The sequence below is a fragment of the Ictidomys tridecemlineatus genome, chromosome 14 (genome assembly GCF_052094955.1).
Source record: "Ictidomys tridecemlineatus isolate mIctTri1 chromosome 14, mIctTri1.hap1, whole genome shotgun sequence".
In the NCBI taxonomy this organism is placed as follows: Eukaryota; Metazoa; Chordata; class Mammalia; order Rodentia; family Sciuridae; genus Ictidomys; species Ictidomys tridecemlineatus.
In genome coordinates, this window is record NC_135490.1 from 7,908,712 (window position 1) to 7,933,448 (window position 24,737).

A 24,737-nucleotide genomic window follows, 5' to 3' on the forward strand; every position below is an offset into this window, starting at 1 on the left:
CGCTGAGCTACAACCCCAGCCCTTCGTTGTTTTTGCAGTACTGACAATTGAACCCAGGGTCTTATGCATGCTAGGCAAATAATTTTCCACTGAGCTGTATCACCAGTCTTTTTTGAACTCACCATCCCCCTGCCTCAGCCTCCGAAGGCCCTGGGATTACAGGTGTATGCCACCGTATCTGGTTCTCTTTTAATAGTCATCAAAATAATCATAAGCAGCTAAAGATTTATTGACTGTCAAAAAGCATTCCTATATCATTCCTTTATAATAATAACTCAATGTGAATCATTCATAAAGTTTAGAGATTTGAAAGATTCATACATTACTAAGGTGAACGCTATTTTTTTAACCCAGGGGGTGCTTAACCATTTAACAACATCCCCAGCCCTTTTTATTATTATTTTATTTTGAGGCAGGGTATTGATAAATTGCTTAGGATCTCCCTAAGTTGCTGAGGCTGGCTTTGAACTTTTGATCTTCCTGCCTCAGCCTCCTGAGTTACTGGGATTATAGGCGGCACCACCCCACCCGTCAGTCCTCAGGTTTTATAGATGTGCTTATCAAAGAACATTCTATTAGATTACCAAGTTTGAAAATTAAGAACTCCTTTGAAAATAATTTTTAAAAGGTGTATCTTTGTTTCCAGTTTAAGAAAAAAGAAAATTTAAGAATGAAAAGATGCATATTTAAATGTTCAAAAAATTTCTCATGTTAATGGCTAAAATAATATGTAGTTTTCATTTATTACAGATATTTCACATTTAGGATCCAAACAGATTTAAATTTGTAATACATATTTTGGTAAAATAATTTACAGGGGTTGGAGTCATAGCTCAGCTGTAGAGCGCTTGCCTAGCACATGTGAGGTACTGGGTTCGATAAAAAAAATAAATAAAAGATTTTTAAAAATTTACAAAAAAATTTACAATGTTTGCAGATAAAAATATTTCACAATATTCTTGTTATCCTACTTTAATAACTATTATTTTGAATAATGATTATTGTCCTGAAACTAAGCAAGATTTTCCAAAGTTTCCAAATATGATTTGCCAACTGATTTGGAGAGCTTTTACCTCTCAATGGCTATTTATTCCAAATAAATATTGCTAATGAAAAAGCAAACTATGCAGAGTTCTAGTAAAGCTAGAACATAATTAAAAAATAAATCATCATTTAAAATGAATTTGGTATTTTTTAAAAATAAAATCAAACCTTTGAATTAGAAATAAAACTCAAAGAAAGCAGTTTTGTAGAAAAATTACTGTTGTATAATTACATCTAAATGAGTAATGTCTGTGACTATCCACAAAAAATTCTCAAATATGAACACCCTTTCCATGGATAATTAGGAATCAATTATATAAAAAATATTATAGTGTTTAATCTCAGTTATGTGTAGAATTGCCAAATTTATTTTTTCAAGGTCATTCAAATCAATGACTATATATTCTAATACATAATATGAATATGCAATAATTTTAATATAAGGTTAGGCAAAACAATTAGGATGGTTATTTTACTGCCACTGTTAAGAAGATAATATAGTACATTCCAAAGTTAAAATGAAAAAAAAACTCTAGAAAATGATTTATTCTTTTTGATTCTCTATATTATTTGCTCCCATTGATCATAATAATTGAATTAACTGAAGATTTACTAGTACTTCATTATTCACTCCCCAGCTTTCCTTGTCAGATCACCTATTTACCAACCTAATCACTCATTTCCAAACTTCCACCCACCTACTCATCCACTTCCTTTTCTATACATCCTCTCATCTAACTACCAATTACTTATTTTTTGAAGTTAACATATATATGTAGGTGTGCACAGCACAGAGATCAATAATATTTCATCAAGTTGTCTGCACTGGGTGTTAGATGTTTGTGTCCCACAGCCAAGAAACCACAAGACAGTGAGAGGATGACCAAGAGATAGCATTAGCATGCAAAGTTAAGTTTCAAGGAAGTAGAAAGAAATCTCAATCAGATGACTTTTGGAATTATAAAAATCCTTGTTTGGATTTTCAGGTTCAACATAGTTTGTGATCTCTCAATCTGGCAGAGGGTCCTATAGCATGAGCCTCAATATAGGATGCTTTCTATAGGTGCCATTGTAGCTCTGGCCCTGAATTTCTGGGAAAGGGATATATTTCTCTAAAGTCATTATTTCTCTGATAGATTTGCTCATCTCCTACTATATATATCCCTAGCACAGTGCTATATACTAAGAAGGAATACAGAAACATATGTCACCTTGTCTCATTCTCTAGAAGTTGCAAACTTAGCTGAGGAAAGAAACCTGTACTGAAAATAGATCAAAACCTAAAGAATTATAAAAAGCAGAAAATTAACTGCCATGGAAATTGGAATTACACAGCCCTGAAGCAAGTGTATGATTTTTGATTACACAGAGAGGTAGGAAATCATGTTGGATCCTCTGGTTTTTGTGACAAACACATTCACAGATTCCCTTGTAGGTTTGTGAGTACTTTCTCTGAATCACATGCCTACTCTTCTTCTCTCTTTATTATTACTACTCTAAGTATTTACTAGGGTCTTGTACTTTTTTCCCTTGTGACTCAAGGCATTCCATCTCACAATTTTAATTACCACTACCTTATACTGATGATTAAAAACTTTCTTATTTAAGCTCCAGTTCCACTCAGATTACACTGGTTGAAATCTCCTATCTTTAACTGCCCTTAGAAATTCTCTGCTCACTATGAATTTATCTTTTACCATTTATTCACCCTATTTATTTCCTCTATAGCTCAATATGAATTATCTTTTATAATTTATTTACCCTATTTATGTCTTCTACTATATTTTCATGGACCAATCTAATCTTTCTCTTTCCTGAAGTTCTACAAACATCAATCATACCTAATACTGTTTAAATTATATCCTGGCCTGAGCTTTTATGTGACAGGTTAATTTGTATATGTCCTTTTCTATAAGGTTACATTGCTCTTAGAATGGAGAAATTACACCTTACCTTTCTTCTATATATCTTTATACATAGAATGCCACATATAAAGGAATTGTACCATAAATAATTATTCATTGTTCATCAAAAAGGAAGAGATCAGTAATATCCAAGTCAATGATGAAGGTGGTAACTGATAAAATATATTCTAAAATTTTGATTCTTATCAGTATCTTAAATTAGGACCTTTGAATTACTGTAGAAACTTCCTAACCAATCTTTTTGGTTTTTTGTTAAATATTTATTTTTTAGGTGTAGATAGACATAACACAATGTCTTTATTTTTATGTGGTGCTGAGGATCGAATCCTGGTCCCGCCCATGCTGGTCGAGTGCTCTACCTGTAAGCCACAATCCCAGCCCCATGGGCTGGGAATGTGGCTCAAGCGGTAGCGCTCACCTGGCATGCGTGCAGTCCAGGTTCAATCCTCAGCACCACATACAAAGATGTTGTGTCCGCCAAAAACTAAAAAAATTATTAAAAATTAAATCCCAGCCCCATAACCAGTCTAATTTACAATCCCCTTCTTTATTATGCCATTGCCAAGTAGTTTCTCTAAAATTCAAGTCTGATTTTTATCACCCCCAGCACTCACAGTCCCATAATAGTTTATCACTGCTGTTAGGGAAACATCTTAACTCCTCAGCATGGTTTCAGTTCCACAATATTCTTGTTATTCAACTTTAAAAATTGTTATTTTGGATAATGGTTATTGTCCTAAAACTAAGCAAGATTTTCCCAAGTTTCCAAATATGATTTGCCAACTGATTTGGAGATCTTTTACCTCTCAATGGCTATTTATTTAAAATAAATATGGCTAATGAAAAAAGCAAACTGCAGTGTTCTAGTAAAGGTAGAATATAATTTAAAAATAAATCATCATTTAAATATGAATTTGGTGTTTTTTAAAATAAAATCTAAATCTTTTGAGTTAGAAATAAAACTCAAAGAAAGCATTTTTTGTAGGAAAAAATCACTCTGTTGTATAATTATGTCTAAATAAGTGATATGTATGACTATTCTCAAAAAATTCTCAAATATGAACACCCTTTCCATGGATAATTAGAAACCAGTTATATAGAAAATAAATATCAAACCTGCATAATGTGCCCGGGCACCTAACAACCTGCCTGTCCTCCTTGCCTCTGAACATGGTTTTTCCTCATCTTTCATTCCCAATTGTCTCCTCCAAATCCCATTTGAAGTAGAAGTGCCTCATCTTGGGAAGTTGTCTCAGACCTTCCATGATGAGGCAAATGGTTTTCTTCTCTGGGATCCCAAAGCACCATGTATATACTTTTATTATACCTATTAAAATGTACTGAAATTGATAATTTAGTTTCTGTCTTCCATCTTTGCATTCTTAGCACTTGGAAGAATGCTTCTTATATAGGAGTGCTAAGTAGAGGGAAAGAAGCCAGAAAGCAAAAGGGAATCGTTGAACGTGGTTAAGAAGTCACTGGTGATGTTAAAGGGTTTAGTGCAGCTAAGTAAGGAGGAGAAAAAGACTAGTATTACAAGGGATGAAGGACAGAATAGATAGGAAATATTAAGAACATTCACCTTACCAAGATCCTTGACTTGAAATAAAAATGGATGTAGTTCAATGGTAGAGCACTTTCCTATCATGTGCAAGGCCTTAGGTTCAATGCCTAAATTATGTGCGTGTACACATACACAGATAGAAGATATATCAGAGGTGAAGAAAGATTGTTGCTTTTTAAAGCATAGGGTAGCTGATCAAATTAGAAGGCAAAAGAAAGCAGGTTGAAAGGAAAACCAGACGGTCAAAAAGGAGACTATAGGGCTGGGGTTGTGGCTCAGTGGTAGAATGCTCATCTAGCATGAGTGAGGCATTGGGTTCGATCCTCAGCAACACAAAAAAATAAATAAAATAAAGGTATTATGTCCATCCACAACTAAAAAATAAAGGAGAGTATAGGGGTCACATTCTACAGTGGGAGGATAGGGAGAAAACTAAGAAAAGGCTGGTCTGAGATCAACAGGATACAAAACAGTTCGAGATGGAGATGTTGTGAAGTAAACACAGAATGTTCCTGATTTACATATCAGAATTTTCACTCTTTCATTTGCCCAAACAAGAAATCTTAAAAAAAGAAAGAAAATCTTTGGCACATTTTTTTGTTTGTTTCCAGCTGCTAATATTAACCTATCATCAAAGCTTATCATTTCTTCTTTCTACATATATTTGAGGTCAGCTTTTTTTCCTCTTCCTACTGCCACTAGTCTCCTGTAAGCCTTTATCATCTCTCCAATGAATTATTGCAAAGTTCCTAACTGCTTTTTAATTCTAGTGTCTCAATTTAACAAGAAGCCCACAGCCAAACTTTTTTTTTCTTTTTAAGAAAAGGGAAAAAGTTTTATTGCCTTGCTAGCAAATGAGAAACACAGAGAACCCCCATCCCAGACAGACTCTCTTAAAACATTCTCTGTGTGAAGCATTTTTTGAAATGCTCCCACCCACCAGAATTATCTCCCTTCTCTATATTTTATTGTACCTGGTAAACAGAGGCTGACAAACTTTGGCCTAATGGCTGAATCTGACTCCCCTCTGGATTTTGTAGATAAAATTTTATTGGAATATCGTCACCCCCATGTTTCTTACTACATGTTGTCTATGGCTGTTTTCATGCTACAATTGCAGACTTGAATAGACAATGTGTGACTCATAAAGCCTAAAATATTTTTGCCAACCCCTAGACTCTACTACTATACTTATATTTTACTTTAATTGTTCATTTGTAATAATAGAGACTGAAAACAGACCCTTATTGATATAGGCACTATTCTAAATAATCAGGTATGTTATCTCATTTAATTTTTACAACATTACTTAAGGGACAGATATTAATGCTATTTCTATTTTATAGATGAGAAAACTGAGGCTCATCAGTCCAGACCCAAGTTATTAACCACACCACTAACTACACTATCTTTGTAAATAGAGTAGGTAGGAACTTATTAAGAACTATGATAATGCTTAAGTCATCTTTGCATTTCTGGAGCCTAGCACAGCACTGTACTAGTGTATTCCATAATCGTTAGCTTAATTAATCTAACTAACCTACCACTTTCACCTTCTCCCTACTCAATGTTCTATGATGACTCCATATTGCTTAACTGTTTTAAGGCTAAATTAAATTTTTTTTAAAAGAGAGAGAGAGAGAGAGAGAGAGAGAGAATTTTAATATCTATTTTTTAGTTTTCGGCGGACACAACATCTTTGTTTGTATGTGGTGCTGAGGATCGAACCCGGGCCGCATGCATGCCAGGCGAGCGCTATACCGCTTGAGCCACATCCCCAGCCCTGCTAAGTTAAATTCTAAGTCCTCTGATTGGCTTAATGGCTGACCATAACCTGGAACAACTCTACCTAGTAAACGTCAAAAGGTTTTAATAATGTTCAACTTCTGTTTCAGAAATGGCTTCTCTTCGTTCTTCAGCTACAGGACCATAAATCAACACAGGGAACAAACTAAGCTACAATCACACCTACCTGCCATCGCGCGATCTGTGGAGGCTGCCGTGGTAGCTGCTTACTTTGCTGTGGACACTTCCTGCTTTGCTTCTTTGATCATCTACCATAGCCAGCTGGGTTGAGGAAGCATGTGTGGATGTTCCTTGAGTGGAAGTGCCCCTTGATTTTCTTATGATGGGCGTGTTTGGGTCTCTCAGGAGTGACTGAGCAAAGTCAGGTTCCTGGAGCACCTGCCGGCTCTCATTCACTATCCTAGACAATATAATAGTAAAATTAAGATTCAGACTGGCATCCCTGTGAACCAAGAGACAACCCCATTATGACATACTGATGTTATTCTTGAAATTAAATGCTCTCCAAATTAGGTCTTTAGGCTTGTTTTAAGGTAACCTTGTTGACAAAGGGAATATAAAACAAAAATTCATGTCAATCTATTCCTTGAAGTGGTATGATGAAAAGAGACCTATATTAGAGAAAAGAAATCAGGATTTTAGTTCCAACTCTATCAATACCGTTCTTTCCTTCATTTTACTCATTTATAAAATAAAGGTGTACAATTTCAAAATTGCTAAAAGGTCTCTTTTAGCTAAAGAAATTTATGATTGTAAAGACACTAAAATATTACAAAGGAATAATTATAAAATAGAAAATCTGTTTTCTTGCATGATTATGGAAGTTGGGAGAGGCCTCATTATAATAATGAATACAAGATGATTTAAGGCTAAAAGTTGATTTTGTGGTAGAAGCAGTTTTCTGGTGCTGTAATAAACATAGGTAGCCATAAATAGAACAAAATGAGACACTGATTTAAACAAACATAAAATTCGTACCAAATTAAAAGTTTAAGGGAATAAATTTAAGGGGATGAATTATTGTCATGAGCATAAGTTTTCAAGTGGTATGAAAAGAGTTAAAAGTAGATGTTTATGATGAGGAACAAGGCAATAATTCAGTTAACAAAAAGCTAAATAAATAGTTCTAAAGACTGGTGACTTGGTTTATGAAAGAAGTGACTCCCTATGAGAATAAGTTAAAGTTAAAATTAGATAAACAATTTCATTAAAAAAATATGGGCTGGGGTTGTAGCTTAGTGGTAGAGTGCTTGCCTTGCACATGTGAAGCCCTGGGTTCGATCCTCACAACACATTAAATAAATAAAAATAAAGATATCGTGTCCATCTACAACTAAAAAATATTAAAAAAAAATAAAACTCAACATGCAAAGACAGGATCATATATTGAGAAATATATTTTCTAAGTTCTCAAATTACAAAATGATTGTTTTTAGCTAGGGTAGAAGAACAGACAGGAGACAAATATTTATTGAATACTTTATATACATTCTCCATTGATCCTCTTAATAATATTATTCTTGATTCAAAGCCAAACGTGTAATGGAAACACCATTAGAAATAGAAATAATATAGAAAAAAATCTCTTTAAAATTAGGAAAATAAGACTATCCACTGCCACTACCCAAAATTAACTTTGTTTCAATAGTTTCAGATTGCAATTAGACAAAACAAAAAACTGAGGTTATAAACTTTAATATGATGGACATCATTACCCTAGGTACACGTATGACTGCACATGATGTGACACCAAGTCGTGTACAATGATAAAAACGTAAAGTTGTGCTGCAATTGTGTACAATGAATCAAACTGAATTCTGCTGTCATATATACCTAATTAAAATAAAACAATTAATTAAACAAACATACTAAATTAGAATGAAATATCAGTCCATCTCTCTATATCATCTTCTGTATACTTGGAGGAACAATGGACAATTGCAAATGGAAGTTCAATTTTTTTTTTGAAGTTGTAGATGGACAGCATTCCTTTATTTTATTTGTTTTATTTTTTATGTGGTGATAAGGATAGAATTCAATGCTTCACATATGCTAGGCAAGTGCTCTGCCACTGAGCTATAGCCTTAGCCCAAATGGAAGTTCAATTCATCTTTTTGGGGGTGGGGAGAGGGGTTTGCATTATTGGGAATTGAACCCAGTTCTGGAAATATGCTAGGTAAGTGTTCTACCACTGAGCTATATCCCAGCTTCTCAATTTATCTCTTAATATTAAATACCTGTGTGACTTTGGCCAGGCATTTAACCTTTCTATGTCTTAGTTTTCTCATCTGTAAAACAGAGATTCGAATACATACAAATCCTCTCAGAAATATCAAGAGGATCAAATAAAAAATGTATAGAAAATAATGGTACAGCGCTTGCCTATCATGTGTGAGGTACTGGTTTGATTCTCAGCACTGCAAATAAATAAATAAATATTCATTGACAACTAAAAATAATTTTTTTAAAAAAGTTTTTAATAAGACCTGCTACTGTGCCAATCATAACTGGTGGTTGCTGACAAAGTTACAATCTTATTTGAATACTTCTCCAAATATAAACTGCTTTAAAAGGGATGGGGCTGTGGCTCAGCAGCATTTACCTAGCAAGGGTGAGGCACTGGGTTTGAGCCTCAGCATCACAAAATAAATAAATAAATAAATAAATATATATATATCTACTTTAAGATAAGCCAAACAAAAAACTTACATAAATGTAAGGTTTATGAACACTATGAGAATTTATTAACTTACTCTTTTTTCCTACGACCATGAAAAAAACTTGCCCATTCAAAACATGTCTTTTTGCTTCCAACCCAAAAAACAGAGGGAATACCAACTATGAGAGCCATCAGGTATTTCATCAGGAAGAGAATCAGGTCTGGACGGCTCGTCTGAGTGACCTACAACAAGGCAGAGAAAACACCTCAAATATGCAGAACAAACTTTTCTTTAAAGGCCAGAGACATTTTAAACAAAACAAGCAACAGTAAAACAATTCTACAAATTTGATATTTTAAGTTTCTATAGGTAATTTTTTTTGTTTTATAGAAAATATATTCTTAAAAATTTGGCAATGAACTTATATGTATTAATCTCTATACCTTTGGGGTATTTCCCCCTAGAACTTCACATTTTAATACCCATAAACCATTCCATAGCATTGCCACTATGAGACCTATGTTTTTCTTATTGGTTGATATTAAATATCTAAGTTTGCTGCCTGGAATGCTGGAACATGCCTGTAATACTAGCTATAGCTACTCGGAGGCTGAGGTAGGAGGATTCTAAATTTGAGGCCAGCCTTAGCAACTTATTCAGATCCTGTCTCAAAATAAAAAAGGGTGGGGATTGTAGCTCAGTGGTAGAATGCTTCTGAGTTCAATCCCCAGTACCACAAAAATGCAGAGAGAGAGACAGACTTTGCTAACTTAGAAAATAAACCATGAACAGAAATGGATTCAAATAATACAGACTTTTTCTTGGTCTATCTTGCAATTAATAAAGTATCAACCCCCCCTTATTTATTAATTCTGTTCCTATCTTTAATATACCCTTCCTTCTCCCTACTTCATGTGTACTACACAGGCTGTTTTCAAACTTCCTCTTCAACATATTAAGTTGTTAGAAGTACATGTTCTAGTTTCTAGTCAAATGATTTTTTTTAATACTGTTTCATTTTGTTGTTTGTTCTGTTTAATTACTGTGGTTCGAGATTATGTTATGTATGATTCTGGTTACCTTAAATTTTGGAGAATTTCTGTCATTTAGGACAAAATTTTTGTAAATATTTCTTGTGTACTCTAAATTACTGCAGAATCTCTGTGGTTGGTTAAAATTTTTTCTATTTGCATTAGATTAAATTTATTAGTTGTCTTGTTCAAGTCTTCTATATTGATGAATTTTCTGTTTACCTATCAGTTTTATTTTTTGCAGTGCTGGGAATCAAATCCATAGCCCAGTGCATGCTAGACCAGGGCTCTACCAAAGAGCTACACCCCCAGTCCCTACCAGTTTTAATAGATATTCTATAATCTCTCACAAGACTGTGAACTTGTCAATTAATCCTGTTAATTTTCACTTTCAATTTCACAACAGATTGCTCCAGCTACTCATTTTGCTTCATTAATGCTCTTCACCTTAAACTACATTTTTTTCTAACATTAATACTGCCACAGCTTTCTTTTCTTCCCTATTTTTACTCGTTTTCAAGGATCCCTGCCCCCATTTAACCATGTATTTCTTTAAATCTGTTTGGGTTAATAGTGCCTTTTAAAAAGCAGTCTGTACTTTACTTCCTCTAAAAACTCTTTTATTCCCAGACTCCGGAACAGTGCCTAAAACACAGGAGGTATTCAATATATTCAATATATTAATATGTGTGTTTTTAAATTTTTATTTTTTAAAGAGATTATTTTTTTAAATGGGCCTTTATTTTGTTCATTTATTTATATGCAGTGCTGAGAATCGAACCCAGTGCCTCACACATGCCAGGCAAGCACTCTACCACTGAGTCACAACCCCAGCTCCTAATATGTGGTTTTATTAGGGAAAATAAAGTTAAAATTATTCAGCATCTCCATCTTCTTTTTTTTTTCACATGACAGTGTTTCTTCAATTACTTATTTCTTTATTATTTTCCAGGTATTTCAGAGTGATTTTGACAAAAATAATTATTTTGATTATCATTGCTAATTAACTGCCAAAAAGTATACCTACTCCTACACCTTTGGGTTCCCCTTCCTTCTTCCTAAAAAGATGCCCTTTTAGATGCCCTTTCAAATAGGGCATATCAAAGATAAATTAAAGTCTTTGTCTGAAAATATCTTTATTTTGCTGTTAATATTTTTCCCCTTAAACTTGAATGGTGGTTTAATGAAGTGAAGTTATCATCTCAGTATTTTTAAAATTCTTTGGTTGTAAACTCCTATTGTTGTTGAAAAGAGTCTAATCCATACCCTTCTGGAAATCTATTTTTTTTCCTCTCTGGTAGTCTTTAAGTTTTTCTTTTATCTTTTGTTTTATAGTTGCACTAAATGTTTCTCTTTATAGTTGACTTTTGCTTTTCCTGTTCAGTATTTAGATTGTGCTCTTAATCTGAGGACGTAGGTTTTCAGTTCTAGAAAACTCTTAGTCATTAGCTCTTTGATTACTGTTTCTTAGTTTTTCTTAGAACCTCTTCTGGAACTATACTCTCAGGCGTCTTATTCTATTTTTAATGTTTCCTAGCTGCATAATTACATATTTTTGAGTATTTTCTGTCTCTCTGTATTCTGCATACTGGGTAAACTTTTCAGAACAATTTCCTACTTCAATAACTCCTTCTTCAACCATGTCTAATTTAGTTTTCATTCTATGATTCAATTTCCATAAGTTCATATTTTATTCTTAAGATGAGTAGTCAGTTCTTATACTTAGCTGTCTATTCTGACTTCATGTCTTATTCATCATAATTTCTTCTTTTAAAAATGGTTTATCTTTTGACGAATCTTAAACATACTTATTATTTTTTAACATAGTGTTTTGTTTTGTTTTTAGTTGTGTATAGACCCAATGCCTTTATTTGTTTTTATGTGGTGCTAGGATCAAACCCAGTGCCTCACACTTTGGAGGCAATTGTTCTACCATTGAGCCACAACTCCAGCCCCCATACTTATTATTTTTTAAGTTTTTAATACAATCAGTCTATTTCATCTGAGAGTGAATGAATTTTCTGATTGTTGACTTTATTGAATGTCTTCTAGGTTTAGCTTTTTTCTTTTTAAAATAATGCTTTGGAATTTTAGTTTGCAAATTTTTTTTTTTTTTAAACCAGGGGTTAAACTCAGGGGTGCTTAACCACTGAGCTACATCCCCAGCCCATTTTATTTTTTGTGACAGGGTCTCACTAAGTTGCTCAGGGCCTCGCTGCAGCTGAGGCTGGCCTGGAACTTGCTATCCTGCTGTCTCAGCCTCCCAAGAAGCTGGGATTATAGGCATGTGTCTGGCCTAGTTTGCAGACCCATAGAGGGTTCTGTCTTTTTCATCCCTTTCCATTTATCTCGTCCTGTCTCACATCTTTCTGTTTGCCTTTACCATTGCCCAGCGGGGCCCTAGTTGAAAACCAGGTGTCCTGTAGGTGAATGGAAGCTCCATATATCAGAACTACTACAGGTTCTGGCAGTAAGCCACTGCAGAATGGCTCAAGTATTGTTCAGTTTTTAGGCCCTTCTATGACTCTAGATAAGTATTTTTTATATAAGCCATGGCCTCAGGGAACCTTTTTTTTTTTTTTTTAAATATTTTTCATTGTAGATGAACACAATACCTTTATTTTATTATTTTTATGTGGTTCTGAGGATTGAACCCATTGCCTCACACATGCTAGGTAAGCACTCTACCACTGAGTCACAACCCAGCCCAACCTCAGGGAATTTCCTATACAACCCTCCTTATAGGAGCAGGGCAGCCCAACTTAAAATTCCTACTTTTAACTATTGAGCCTAGCTATGGACTCCTGACTTCTGTGACATTTTAACTTCCCAATACCACACTGAAATTGAACTCCCAATTACCTCCAGCCATTTCCAGACCTCAAATCCGGTAGGCCCATGTTTTCATTTCTAGTTGTGAATTTGCATTTCTATTATACAAATTAGTTTATGTTGTCTTCTGGATTACATTAAAAATTTTTTTCTTATTATGTTTTTATCTATTATTGGCACAGAGTATAATTGGATTGGTTCAAAACATAGAACTTAAATCACAATCATGACCTGAAATTAAGGTATAATTCTTTCAGGTTTCACATAAAATTATCCAGTCAGTTCTACTACTCAAAGAATACTACTGATTTTCATAGAAGTAAGTTTTGATAAGTACTCCCACCACACTAATAGAAAAAAAAATACAAATTAAAGAAGCCACAAAATAGTTAAGAACTACAATTAACAAGTATATGAAAGACTAAAGCAGATCACAGACTACTTGGTAACAAAAACAATGGCTTTGTGTTGGTATGCTTATTCTAACACTGCTGAGTAGCATCAGTTATCAATGACCATCTTATATTTTACCATGATTTCATCTCAATAAGATATTATGTTTTCTTTTTGGCCTCCTATTCCTGCTGTCTTTCTTCTACCCTTTTCTCACCTATGGCCCTCTTAGTCACTCAACTCTTTTCTCTCAATTCAATCAATGCTATCAAGTACTCGCTCAGAAGTCATCCAGTCCTTCTCTTATCTAACAAATGAATTTACTTTCAACTAAGTTTTGTACTATGAATGCAATTAATATAGCAGTAGTGATAAATTACAAGGTTGCTTTGTCAATATTCAATATCTCTAATTGTTCTGCCTAGTTTATTGTGCAGAGCTATAAAGAATAGCTAAATGGGGCTGGGGTTATGGCTCAGCGGTAGAGTACTCACCTAGCACATGTGAGGCCCTAGGTTCAATCCTCAGCATCACATATAAATAAAGGTATTGTGTCCAACTACAACTAAATAATAATAATAAAAAGAATAGCTAACTGTAGCCATTCAGTAAGGTATGATATCATGCCGGAAATAAAACTAAGGAAATAGTGAAGTATTGGGAATGAAGAGAAAAAGGACTAGCCAGAAAAATCTAAGAAAAGCAACTAAAAAACTAATAGAAATAATCAAAGCATTCAGTAAGTAAGTTGGAGAAGGTTAATATAAAAAAAAAATTAGATGTTTTCTTATATACCATCAAAAACCAGGTAAGAAACATAATAATGAAAACAAATTTCCTTTATAGAAACAACAAAAACTTGGGGCTGGGACTGTGGCTCAGCCGTAGAGCACTTGCATAGCATGTCTCACCGTGAGGCCCTGGGTTCGATCCTCAGCACCACATAAAAATAAATAAGCAAAGGTATTGTATCCAACTACAACTAAAAAGTAAATAAATATTTAAAAAAAGAAACAACAAAAAACATAAAACCCTAGGAATAAACCTAACAAGAAAGTAAAAGAAGCTGGGCATGGTGTAATCCCAGTGGCTCTGGAGGCTGAGGCAGGAGGAACAAAGTCAGCCTCAGCAGCTTCGAGGTGCTAAGCAATTCAGTGAGACCCTGTCTCTAAATAAAATACAAAATAGGGCTGGGAGTGTGCCTCGGTGGTTGAGTGCCCGAGTTCAATCCCTAGTACCCCCCCACCCCTCCCAAAATAAATAAAAATAAAATAATAAAACTAAAAGGCACATAGAAAAACTGATATGGAGAAATAAATAAAATAAATATACCATATCTACATGAAAATTCAATGTTTTAAAAATGTCAATTCAATTATCTCCCAAATTAATTATATACAATTAATACAATCCCAGAAGATCACTAGGATTTTTCACAGAACTTGAAAAGTACAGAGTAAAAAGTGGCATTTCAAATATGAGGAAAAGATAAATTGTTTAATACATGATATCAGAAAGGCTGGCAATCCAATCCACTTGGAAAAAAATAATCTGGATGCCACTTCACACAGTGAAAAAAAAAATCTAGAGAGAAATAAGTAATAAAAGCATGAAAAAATATAGAAAATTTATAATGGGATGATGGTTAAAAAGGCTGTTTTAAAAAATGTAATATGAAAATAAAAAACTATAAAAGAAAAAGAGCTTTGACTACTAAAAATTTGATATTTCTATGGAACAAGAAACCATAAATTGAATTAATAGACAAGTGACTAACTAGGAAAAATAACTGCATTATCAATCAATAAAGCAAAATGAAGGATTAGTAAAGATAAAGTAATTATAAAACAAAAACAAAAAAAAGCACTAATCAGTAAATCCAATAGTATTACCTAAAAATAAGTAAATAGACCATTCTCTAGTCTGATCAAAACAATAAAGAGTAGAAAAAAAAGTATGTACACACATACACATGATGAGGAGACAGCTACAAATCCAGCAAAAATAAAGGCCTTATGGGATTACCTTGTTCAATTCTATGTAAACAAACTCGAAAGTTAATGAAAACAAATGGTAGAAAAATATAATTGAACAAAACTAGATGAGATGGTAAACAATAAATTATAGAAGAAATAAAGTCACCGAAGAGCCACCTCCTGGGTTACTTATGGTAAACCCCTTGCAACATTCACAGCACCATTTAAAAAAAAGAAAAAAGTTACCTCCTTCAAAAAAGCCCTAGACTTGACAATGTCACAGGAAAGTACTAATGAACCTTAAAGAAAATATAATTCCAAATTGTCCTAAAACACAGAAAAAGAAGAAAACCATTCATATTCTTTAAAGCACGCATAAAGTGAGACTTAACCAACCACATAAAAAATAAAAAATGTGTATCTCACTAATGAATTTTTGTGCAAATAGATTCAATAACAAACTAAAGTTTAGAACAATGTAGGAAAACAGGGATAGTTCAATGTTAGTAAATTTACTTATAAATTCAATATATTATTAGACCAAAGAGAAAACATGATAATCTTCACGGGTACTGAAAAGGTGTTGATAAAGTTATCCATTCTTGATTTTTAAAAAATTATACAAAAATACAAATGTATAATGAGAAAATCCTTAAAGAGACAAAATATCTCTATCTTAATTCAAAAATCATAATCATGATTAATAGGAACACCAGAAGCCACTAGAAATATTCTCACTAAGATCAGAAATATTACTATCTATTGCCACCACTATTTTTCTTCTTCTTCTTTTTCCATTTTATTTTATTTGTAGTGTAGGGGATTGAATTTAGGGGTGCTGTAACTCTGAGCCACATCCCAAACCCTTATTTTACTTTTTATTTTGATGAAGGACCTGGCTAAGTTGCCCAGGCTGGTCTTGAACTTGTGATCTTCCTGCCTCAGCCTTCAGGGGAGCTAGGATTAGAGGTAAGAGCTAGGATTAGAGGTATGAGCCACTATGCCAGGTCACCATTCTTTTTTTATTGTTGTTGTTTTATATATTTTTTAGTTTTAGGTGGACATAATAACTTTATTTTTATGTGGTGCTGAGGATTGAGCCCAGTGCCTCATGCATGCTAGGTAAGCGCTCTACCACTGAAACACAACTCCAGCCTAGGTCACCATTCTTAATTAACCTTATTTTAATAGCCCTAAACTACAATGGACAAACTGTGACACTGTGAGAAAATAAATATCTGTTGTTGAAATCACTAAGTCTGTGATATCTTGTCATAGTAGACCTAGCAAATGAGTTCAACCTAGTGAGAAAAGGAACAAAAACAAAACAACAAAAGCCTAGGAATAAATTTAATACGAAAAATGAGGAATTTGAAGACTCTTTAAAACACACTTCCCGGGGCTGGGGATGTGGCTCAAGCGGTAACGCACTCGCCTGACATGCGTGCGGCCGGGGTTCAATCCTCAGCACCACATACAAACAAAGATGTTGTGTCTGCCGAAAGCTAAAAAATAAATATTAAAATTCTCTCTGTCCCTCTCTCTTTAAAAAAAAAACAAAACAAAACAAAAAAAAACACACTTCCCTTAAAATGGCTCAAAATTGGCTAAAAAAGAATCACTATTATGAAAGTGTTGAATTTTCCCTGATTTAGTAATTTTAAAAAAGTATGTGTGTGGGGGGGACAGGGTACTAGGAATTGAACCCAGCAGCACTTACCCCAGCCCTTTATTTAAATTTTTTAAAAATTTTGAGACAGTTAAGTTGCCCATTAGGGCCTCACTAAGTTGCTGAGGGCAGCTTTGAATTTGCAAGCCTTCGCCTCAGCCTTCTGAGCTTCTGGGATTACACATGTACTACCGTGTCCAGCTTAGTAATTAAAATTTAATACACTTTCAAAATTCCAATGAAAATACCAATAAAGTTATCTGGGAGTTAGACAATTCTAAAGTTTACATGGAAAAAACAAATAATAATAATCAGGAAAATCCTGAAAAAGAGATTTAAGCTATAATAAATAAAACTGTGTAATATTGGGGCACAGTATTTGTATTTAAAAACTATTCATTCAATAAATGAATTCTAGGGCTGGGGTTGTGGCTCAGTGGTAGAGTGCCTGCCTAGCATGTGTGAGGCACTGGGTTTGATACTCAGCACCACATAAAAATTAATAAACAATAAAGATATTGTGTAAAACATAAATAAATGGATTCTAGATGGACATCTAGAAATAGAGCTTAAGCTATATCATATTTCATACCAAGATAAGTTGCTAATGATTAAAAATTCAAATGTTAAAAAAATTCACATAGTGGGAATGGTGGCACACATCTGTAATACCAGCTACTTAGAAGGCTAAAGCAGGAGGACTATAAATTTGAGGCCAGTGTAGGCACTGGTGAGACTCTGTCTCAAAAGAAATAAAGTTGGAAGTGTAGCTCAGTGGTGGAGCACATGCCTACCATGTGTGAGGCCCTGGCCCTGGGTTCCATCCCCAGTCCTGCAAGAGAAATAGAGAGAGGGAGGGAAGGAACCATCAAGTTCCAGATAAAAGCTTTTATATTCTTGGTGTGGGCGATACTTTTTAACAATGACACAACAGTAGAAGACATCAAAGTAAAGAAAGATGGTGAAATGAGATGGACATCATGACCCTAGGTACATGTATGATGGCTCTACATTGTGTACAACCAGAGAATTGAACTGTTGTGCTCCATTTGTGTACAATGAATTGAAATGCATTCTGATGTCATATATAACTAAGTAGAACAAATAAAAAAAGAAAAGAAAGAAGTGTGACTACATAAACCCCTACATTCCTGAACTGCCATAATTCTCATAATATGGTCAAAGACAATAAAAAAAGTTGGCATAAAATTATTGCAAATCACATGGCAGATAAAAGCACTGATTTTGTTATAAAAACCTCTTCAATTAGAGTCCATAGCATGAATAAACAGAGAAAATATACAGACATATATATAGTTTTGCAAAAAAAAAACCGTAAAGAGCTCAGGTTCACAGTTAAATTTACATGGTAATTTTTTTGTGTGTGTGTATATGTGTGTATGTGTGTGGGAGGTGCTAGAAATAAACCACAGGACCCTGCGCATGGTGGGCAAGCATTCTACCATTGAGCTAAGCCTCCAGACCTTTTTGTTTTTAAGTTTGAAATAGGGTCCTAATAAATTGGCCAGGCTGGCCTGAAACTTGCAATCTTCCTGCCTCAGCTTCCCTAGTTGGTGTAATTATAGGTGTGTGTCACCACATTCAATCTGTTGCCTCTTAACAGTCTGAATGATTGGCACCCAAACAGATATGAAGACCAATGGAACAGAACAGAAGACAAAGAAGCAAAACCACATACTTGCAGCCATCTGATACTTGACAAAGGTGCTAAAAATATATTTTGGAGAAAAGATAGCCCTTTTAACAAATGGTGCTGGGAAAACTGCATATCTATATGTAGAAAAATGAAACTAGTTCCCTATCTCTCACTGCACTAAAGTCAAATCCAAATGAATCAAAGACTTAGGAATTAAGACCAGAAACCTTGCAACTGCTAGAAGAAAATAGGGTCAACACTCCATCATATTGGTGGTGACACACTGACTTCCTTAACAAGACCCCCAAAGCACAAGAAATAAAACCAAGAATCAATAAGTGGGGTGCCATCAAATTTAGAAACTTCTGCACAGAAAAGGAAATGATTAAGAGCATGAAGAGAGAGCCTACAGGATGGGAGAAACTCTGCCAACTACTCCTCTGACAGAGGATTAATAGCCAGAATCATATAAAGAACTCAAAAAACTTACCCCCCCAAAAAACCGACAAACCAAATAATCCAATCAATAAAGGGACAATATAACTACACATAAATTTCTCAAAAGAAACATAAATGGCCAACAAATATATGAAAAGTGTTCAATGTCTCCAGCAATCAGTGAAATGCAAATCAAAACTAGACTAAGATCTCATCTCACTTAGTCAAGATGGCTGTTATCAAAAACATAAACAATAATAATGCTAGTGAGGTTGTGAGGAAAAGGTACATGTACATTGTTGGTGGGACTGCAGACTAATACAATCACTTTGGAAAGCAGTATGGAGATTCCTCAAAAAACTAGGAATGGAAACACCATATCACCAAACTATCCCATTCCTTGGTATTTAGTCAAATGAAATAAAATCAGCATGCTATAGAGATTATAGCCAATGAAGAGAGAGTTTTAATGTTTCAATGTTTTCATAAGCACATTTCACAATAGCTAAATTATGACATCAACCCAAATACCCATCAACAGATAAATAGATTAAGAAATTGTGTAAAATACACAATGTAGTCTTACTCAGCCTTAAAGAAGAATGAAATCATAGCGTTTTCTGATAAATGGATGGAAACGGAGAACATCATGCTAAGTGAAATAAGTCAGACTCAGAAATTCAAAGGTTGAATGTTAAGAAAGGAAAGGGAGCGGGTACAAGATATCATAAAGATATAGGAAAGATTAGTAGTGTAGAAGAAAGATCAAAAGGGAGACAAGAGGGATGGGAAAGGGGAGAAATGAAGAATTAAAAAATCATGTTATGTGCATATATAAATATATCACAGAATTTCACCTTTAAGTAGGAAGAACCAATTAAAAATAAATGGATGAGCAAAAGGAAGACCATTAGAGTAGAGGAAGGAGAATGGGGTGAGGCTTGGGGGGGAATTGGAAGCCAAAATTGAATTTCATTCATGTATGATTTTTGTCAGGATAAACCTAACTACCGTGTGTAACTATAATGCTCTAAAAAAAATAAAAGTCTGCAGGAACTAGCTCCAGCACACAACTAGGTATAAGACTAATGTGCCCACTATAATTATGGTTTTATACAATTATATATAATATCTATCATATTACACTATTTGTGCATATATTAAATATGACTCTTGGTGTGCTTTATTACACATCACTATGCATTGTTCTCCACTGATGTGTGAGAAACCACTCCAAAACTTAGTGGCTTAAAATAAGAATCTCTTCTCTCTCACAGTTCTGTGATTTGACTGGGCTCAGTTGGGTGATTCCCACTTGGGCTCTCACATGTAATTACAGTCAGATGATGCCTAGGGCTGGAGTCATCTGAATGGAAGATGGAGCAGATATACATACAAAATGTTTCTGCACTCAGATACCTGGCATCTCAGCTAGGATGGTTGGAGAAGGTGAGAGCTGTCTAGGGTGATCTAGGTGATCTCTCAACCTCTTGCTCTCTACTTCCCTATCTTTAAGTAACCTTTCCACATATTCATGGATGGCTTGGGCTTCCACATCTCTGTGATCTCACAGTAGTCTGAATTCTTACTGGAGGCTAACTTCTCTCAGAATGAGTATTATAGAACTTGGTAAAAGTTTCCCGGCTTCTTATGACAGCCTCAGGGTCACGCAAATCACTTCTGTGGCATTCTACTAATCAAAAGCAAGTCACAGGACCAGCCCAACTCAAAGAAAGGGACTACATAAGAGCAAGAGGTATGATTTATGGCTGGAGTCTGGGGGTGCCTGTCTTTGAAGAACAGCTACCAAAGGGATCAAAATGTTTAAAAAAATATATAGTAAAATGTAAATCGTGGGGCTGGGGATATAGCTCAGTTGGTAGAGTGCTTCTATTCTTTAGGGTCTTAAGCTACAAAGTACTATCTTTTGTAAATTATCATTGCTCACATAAGAGTAATGCTTGAGTTATAGGGAAGGAGCATTAAAAGCAAAATCAGAAAGAACAAAAGCAACAACAAACTTTCATACAAAGAAACTGAATAACAGGGATGTAGCATGGAATATTTGGTATTATAAGGATCTAGTTAAAGCCAAAATTCCAGGGAAGACATGTCAGCCGCTGCCAATGGTAGGGACACAGTGAGAAGGCAACTCAAGCAACATAGGCTGTGCACATGCTGTAAGCACAGTGTCAGCGTGAGAGGGCAAGACACCGAGGGATGGGGAAAATAGCCACGCCATTGCTATAAAGGAGTTTGAGTGCTTATCTAGCATGTGAGAGGCTCTGGTGTGACATCCAGCACCACACACACATCCCAGATACTTAGGAGGGTGAGGCAGGAAGATTGTAAATTCAAGGCCAGTCTTAGCAGCTTGGTGTGAGACCCTGTCTCAAAAACTAAAAAGGACTGGGAATGTAGCTCAGTGGTGAAGTGTCCCTGGGTTCAAACTCCTTGTAAATGAAGAAAGAGTTAGGAGAATAAATACTAGCTAGAAGGACAAAGCTCACTTAAAAATATTTGAATAAAGGAAAAGAAATACAATATTCAGTTTTTATTTTATAATGAACTACAGATTTCAAAATATTCACAAAATAAATCAGTTCCTTATATATTAAAATAGACAAATGAGAAACATTAAAAATATTCTTTCTTTTATACATATCCCTGAAAACCCAATATTCCTCCTGATATCACAAAATATAATCTTAGTAACTGAGAAAATTCACTTTGACATATTTCTTTGGCCTATCACCTGGGAATGAAGGAGAATTTCCAGCAAAGGAGAGACCTCAATGTCTATCATAAGCTCCATCTCAATTACTGTCCTCCTACCACAACAGCTCAGCTAGCTATAAACAGACTATAATCACTACCTTCTGAACTATCGATCTTCACTAACACCACTGATATTAATATAACTGCAATATGATTTTGTTCAACCATCATATGAAAAACATTGATCCACATTTACTTTTTCCTACTTAGATCCATAAGCCACCAAAGACCCTGGGGATTAAATTTTTTTTTAATTAAACAGAAAAAAATTACTCATGCACAAGGAGAAAAAAAAAAAGCCTAAGGCATATTTATGATTATTTGGTGGCCTAAGTTCAAATTTTGCTTTTGAGACCTTGGCTTTGAATCAGGTTGGTACAAGTTCTTAGTTTCTTTCCTTATCAAGTGGAATCTATACTTTACTAATGGAGACACAGATTGCATTAGATTTACTTTTATTTTTAAAATAAATTCACTACAAAATGTTGACTTATATCAAGCCTGTGGTCATTTAAAACCCAGATAAAAATGAACTACTGATCAGGCTCCTCACGCAGAGTCTGTCGTACAATGGGTAAGCAACAATTCTTGAATAGAGCCTTTTCATTCCAATTTTTATGCATTTTTAATCATATTACACCTTTTTTATTTTTTTGCATGGTAATTAGGATTGAACCTTGTGCATGCTAGGCAAGAGCTCTACCACTGAGCTACATCCCCAGGCCTTTTTACTTTGATACAGGGTTTTGCTAGATTGCCCAGGTTGGCCTCGAACTTACAATCTTCCTGCCTCCGTCTCCACAGTACCTGGAATGCAGCCATGAGCCTTTACTTTCATTATGCTTTAGAAAATCACCTACTTGTTCTATTAGATATAAAGCCCTGTTGTAATGTGATAGTAATTAAGAGAGTGTAGCATAGAGATAGAGAAGTAGACCATGGAAGACAATATCAAAATGAGTTTCACATGTGGAAACTTGACTGATGGTGGAGGTAGCATTAGAAGTGGTGGAAGGATGGACTAGTCAGTAAGTGGTGCTAACTTGATAGCTACATGTTTTTAAAATGGCATCTATCCTCATACCAGATATAAAAATAAATTTTAAAAACCTAAACCTAAAAGGCAAAATTTTTTAAACTGCTAGAAGAAAATACAGAATGTTTTCATGTCCTCAGGGTACAGATTTCTTAAATAAGATACTATTTAAATAATTAAAGAAAAAGACGAATAATAAATAATATATACATTAAAATGTAAATTTCTGTTTATCAGTGGATACCAGTGAAACATGAAAAGGTCAATTACATGATAATCTATAATGAATAAAACTGAGAATTATAACATAGAACATATATATTTGTATGTATGAATAAACAAACAATTCTCAGAAGAAATCTGAATAGCTAATAAACTTAAGAAAAGAATTGACTCACCAGTCATCAAAGAAATACAAACTAAAGTAGCAAAATGATGATTGCCAATAAGACTGGAAAAATTAATATATCAAGTGATGGTAACAATATGGAACAATAAAAACTTTTTTTTACTTTTATATAGGATTCTAAACTGGTACAACCACTCTGGAAAGCAATTAGCAACATACAGCTAAAATTTGGGTACCAGGGATTGAACTCAGGGACACTCAAACACTGAAGCACATTCCCAGCCCTATTTTATATTTTATTTAGAAACAGGGTCTCAGTGAGTTTTACCACCTTACTTTTGCTGATGCTGGCTTTGAACTCACAATCCTTGTGCCTCAGCCTCCTGAGCCACTTTGATTACAGGCATGTGCCACTGCGTCTTGCCTCACATATCTTATAACTCACAAAATTCCAGTTTTAGGTAAAAACTTCAGAGAAATTCACATGGATGTGTAAGAATATTCAGAACAGCATTATTTATAATAGGTAAGAAATAAAAAACCACCTACATATTCATTAGGAACAGAATAAAGAAATGGGTGTGATACATTCATGCAACAGAATGCTGAACAGCAAGGAAAGCAACAAACACGCATCACCCCAGACAGATCCCATAAACATGAGGGGCAAAGGCAAGCTGCATAAAATGCACAGATTTAACACTATAAAGTTTAAAAAATAACTTTAATAATGTTATTTATGAAGATGTGAATAAATGTTAAGTAAATATACAAAAAACACCAAATTCTAGATAATAATACTTTAAACAGGAGACGTGATAAAGGGTATCTATCTAAGGAGTTTTGTTAGTATTATTTATTAAGTAGGCAGTAGATCCACTAGCATTCAACATATTGAATATACATACATATCTGTGCATCAGAAACATTTAAAATGCCTTTTAAAAAGCAGAGAGGTAGGTTAGGGCTGCCCCAAGGCCAATATCTCAGATAAGGAAACTCTCTGCAGCTGAAGGGTGTCTACTGACAAAATTTCCTGTACCTGAGTGGCAAATCTTTGGGGACCATCTGGCAGTGCATCTCCATGTCTGCCACAATAGTTTTATAAGGTACAAAACTCTAATTGAAAAGTTTTTTTCCCAACATTTTAAAGATAGTATAATACCACCTTTTGGTTTTCATTGTTGCTGGGAGTCAGTGGTTATTCTGTTTGTCTATTTTAGATGTCCTCTTTTAGAGACTTCTTTCAATATTTTTGCCTTTGGTGTTCTGCAGATTTACCAAAACGTAGATTTATGTGTATTTGTTGTACTAGGAAAATATACTACCTCCTTTACTGACAGATTCACATGTTCAGCAATTTTGGAAAATGTGCAGCCATTTTTTCTCTTTAAATATTGTCTCCCTTACACTTTGTGTCCCCCTCCCTCTGACTGAATTCCTATTAGGCCTTCTCACTTTATATTCCATGTCTCTTAACATCACTTTCATATTTAATTGTCCTTTTTTCACCTTTGTAAACCAGTTCACTAAATTTCTTTTTATCTAGTTCACTAGATTTCTCTTCATCTTTGTCCAT

At 34.4% G+C, this 24,737-nt stretch overlaps 1 protein-coding gene across 4 annotated transcripts in view; it reads right to left on the bottom strand.

Moving 5' to 3' along the window:
- Positions 1 to 24,737, bottom strand: part of Fzd3 (frizzled class receptor 3) — a 96,847-nt gene that overhangs the window by 32,116 nt on the left and 39,994 nt on the right. For all 4 annotated transcript variants that reach the window (XM_078030824.1, XM_078030823.1, XM_078030825.1 and 1 more), the window contains 2 exons: positions 9,093 to 9,241; positions 6,506 to 6,739 (listed from right to left, as the gene is read on the bottom strand). In XM_078030824.1, coding sequence (XP_077886950.1) covers positions 6,506 to 6,739; positions 9,093 to 9,241 — 383 coding nt within the window. The remainder of the gene's footprint in view (positions 1 to 6,505; positions 6,740 to 9,092; positions 9,242 to 24,737) is intronic.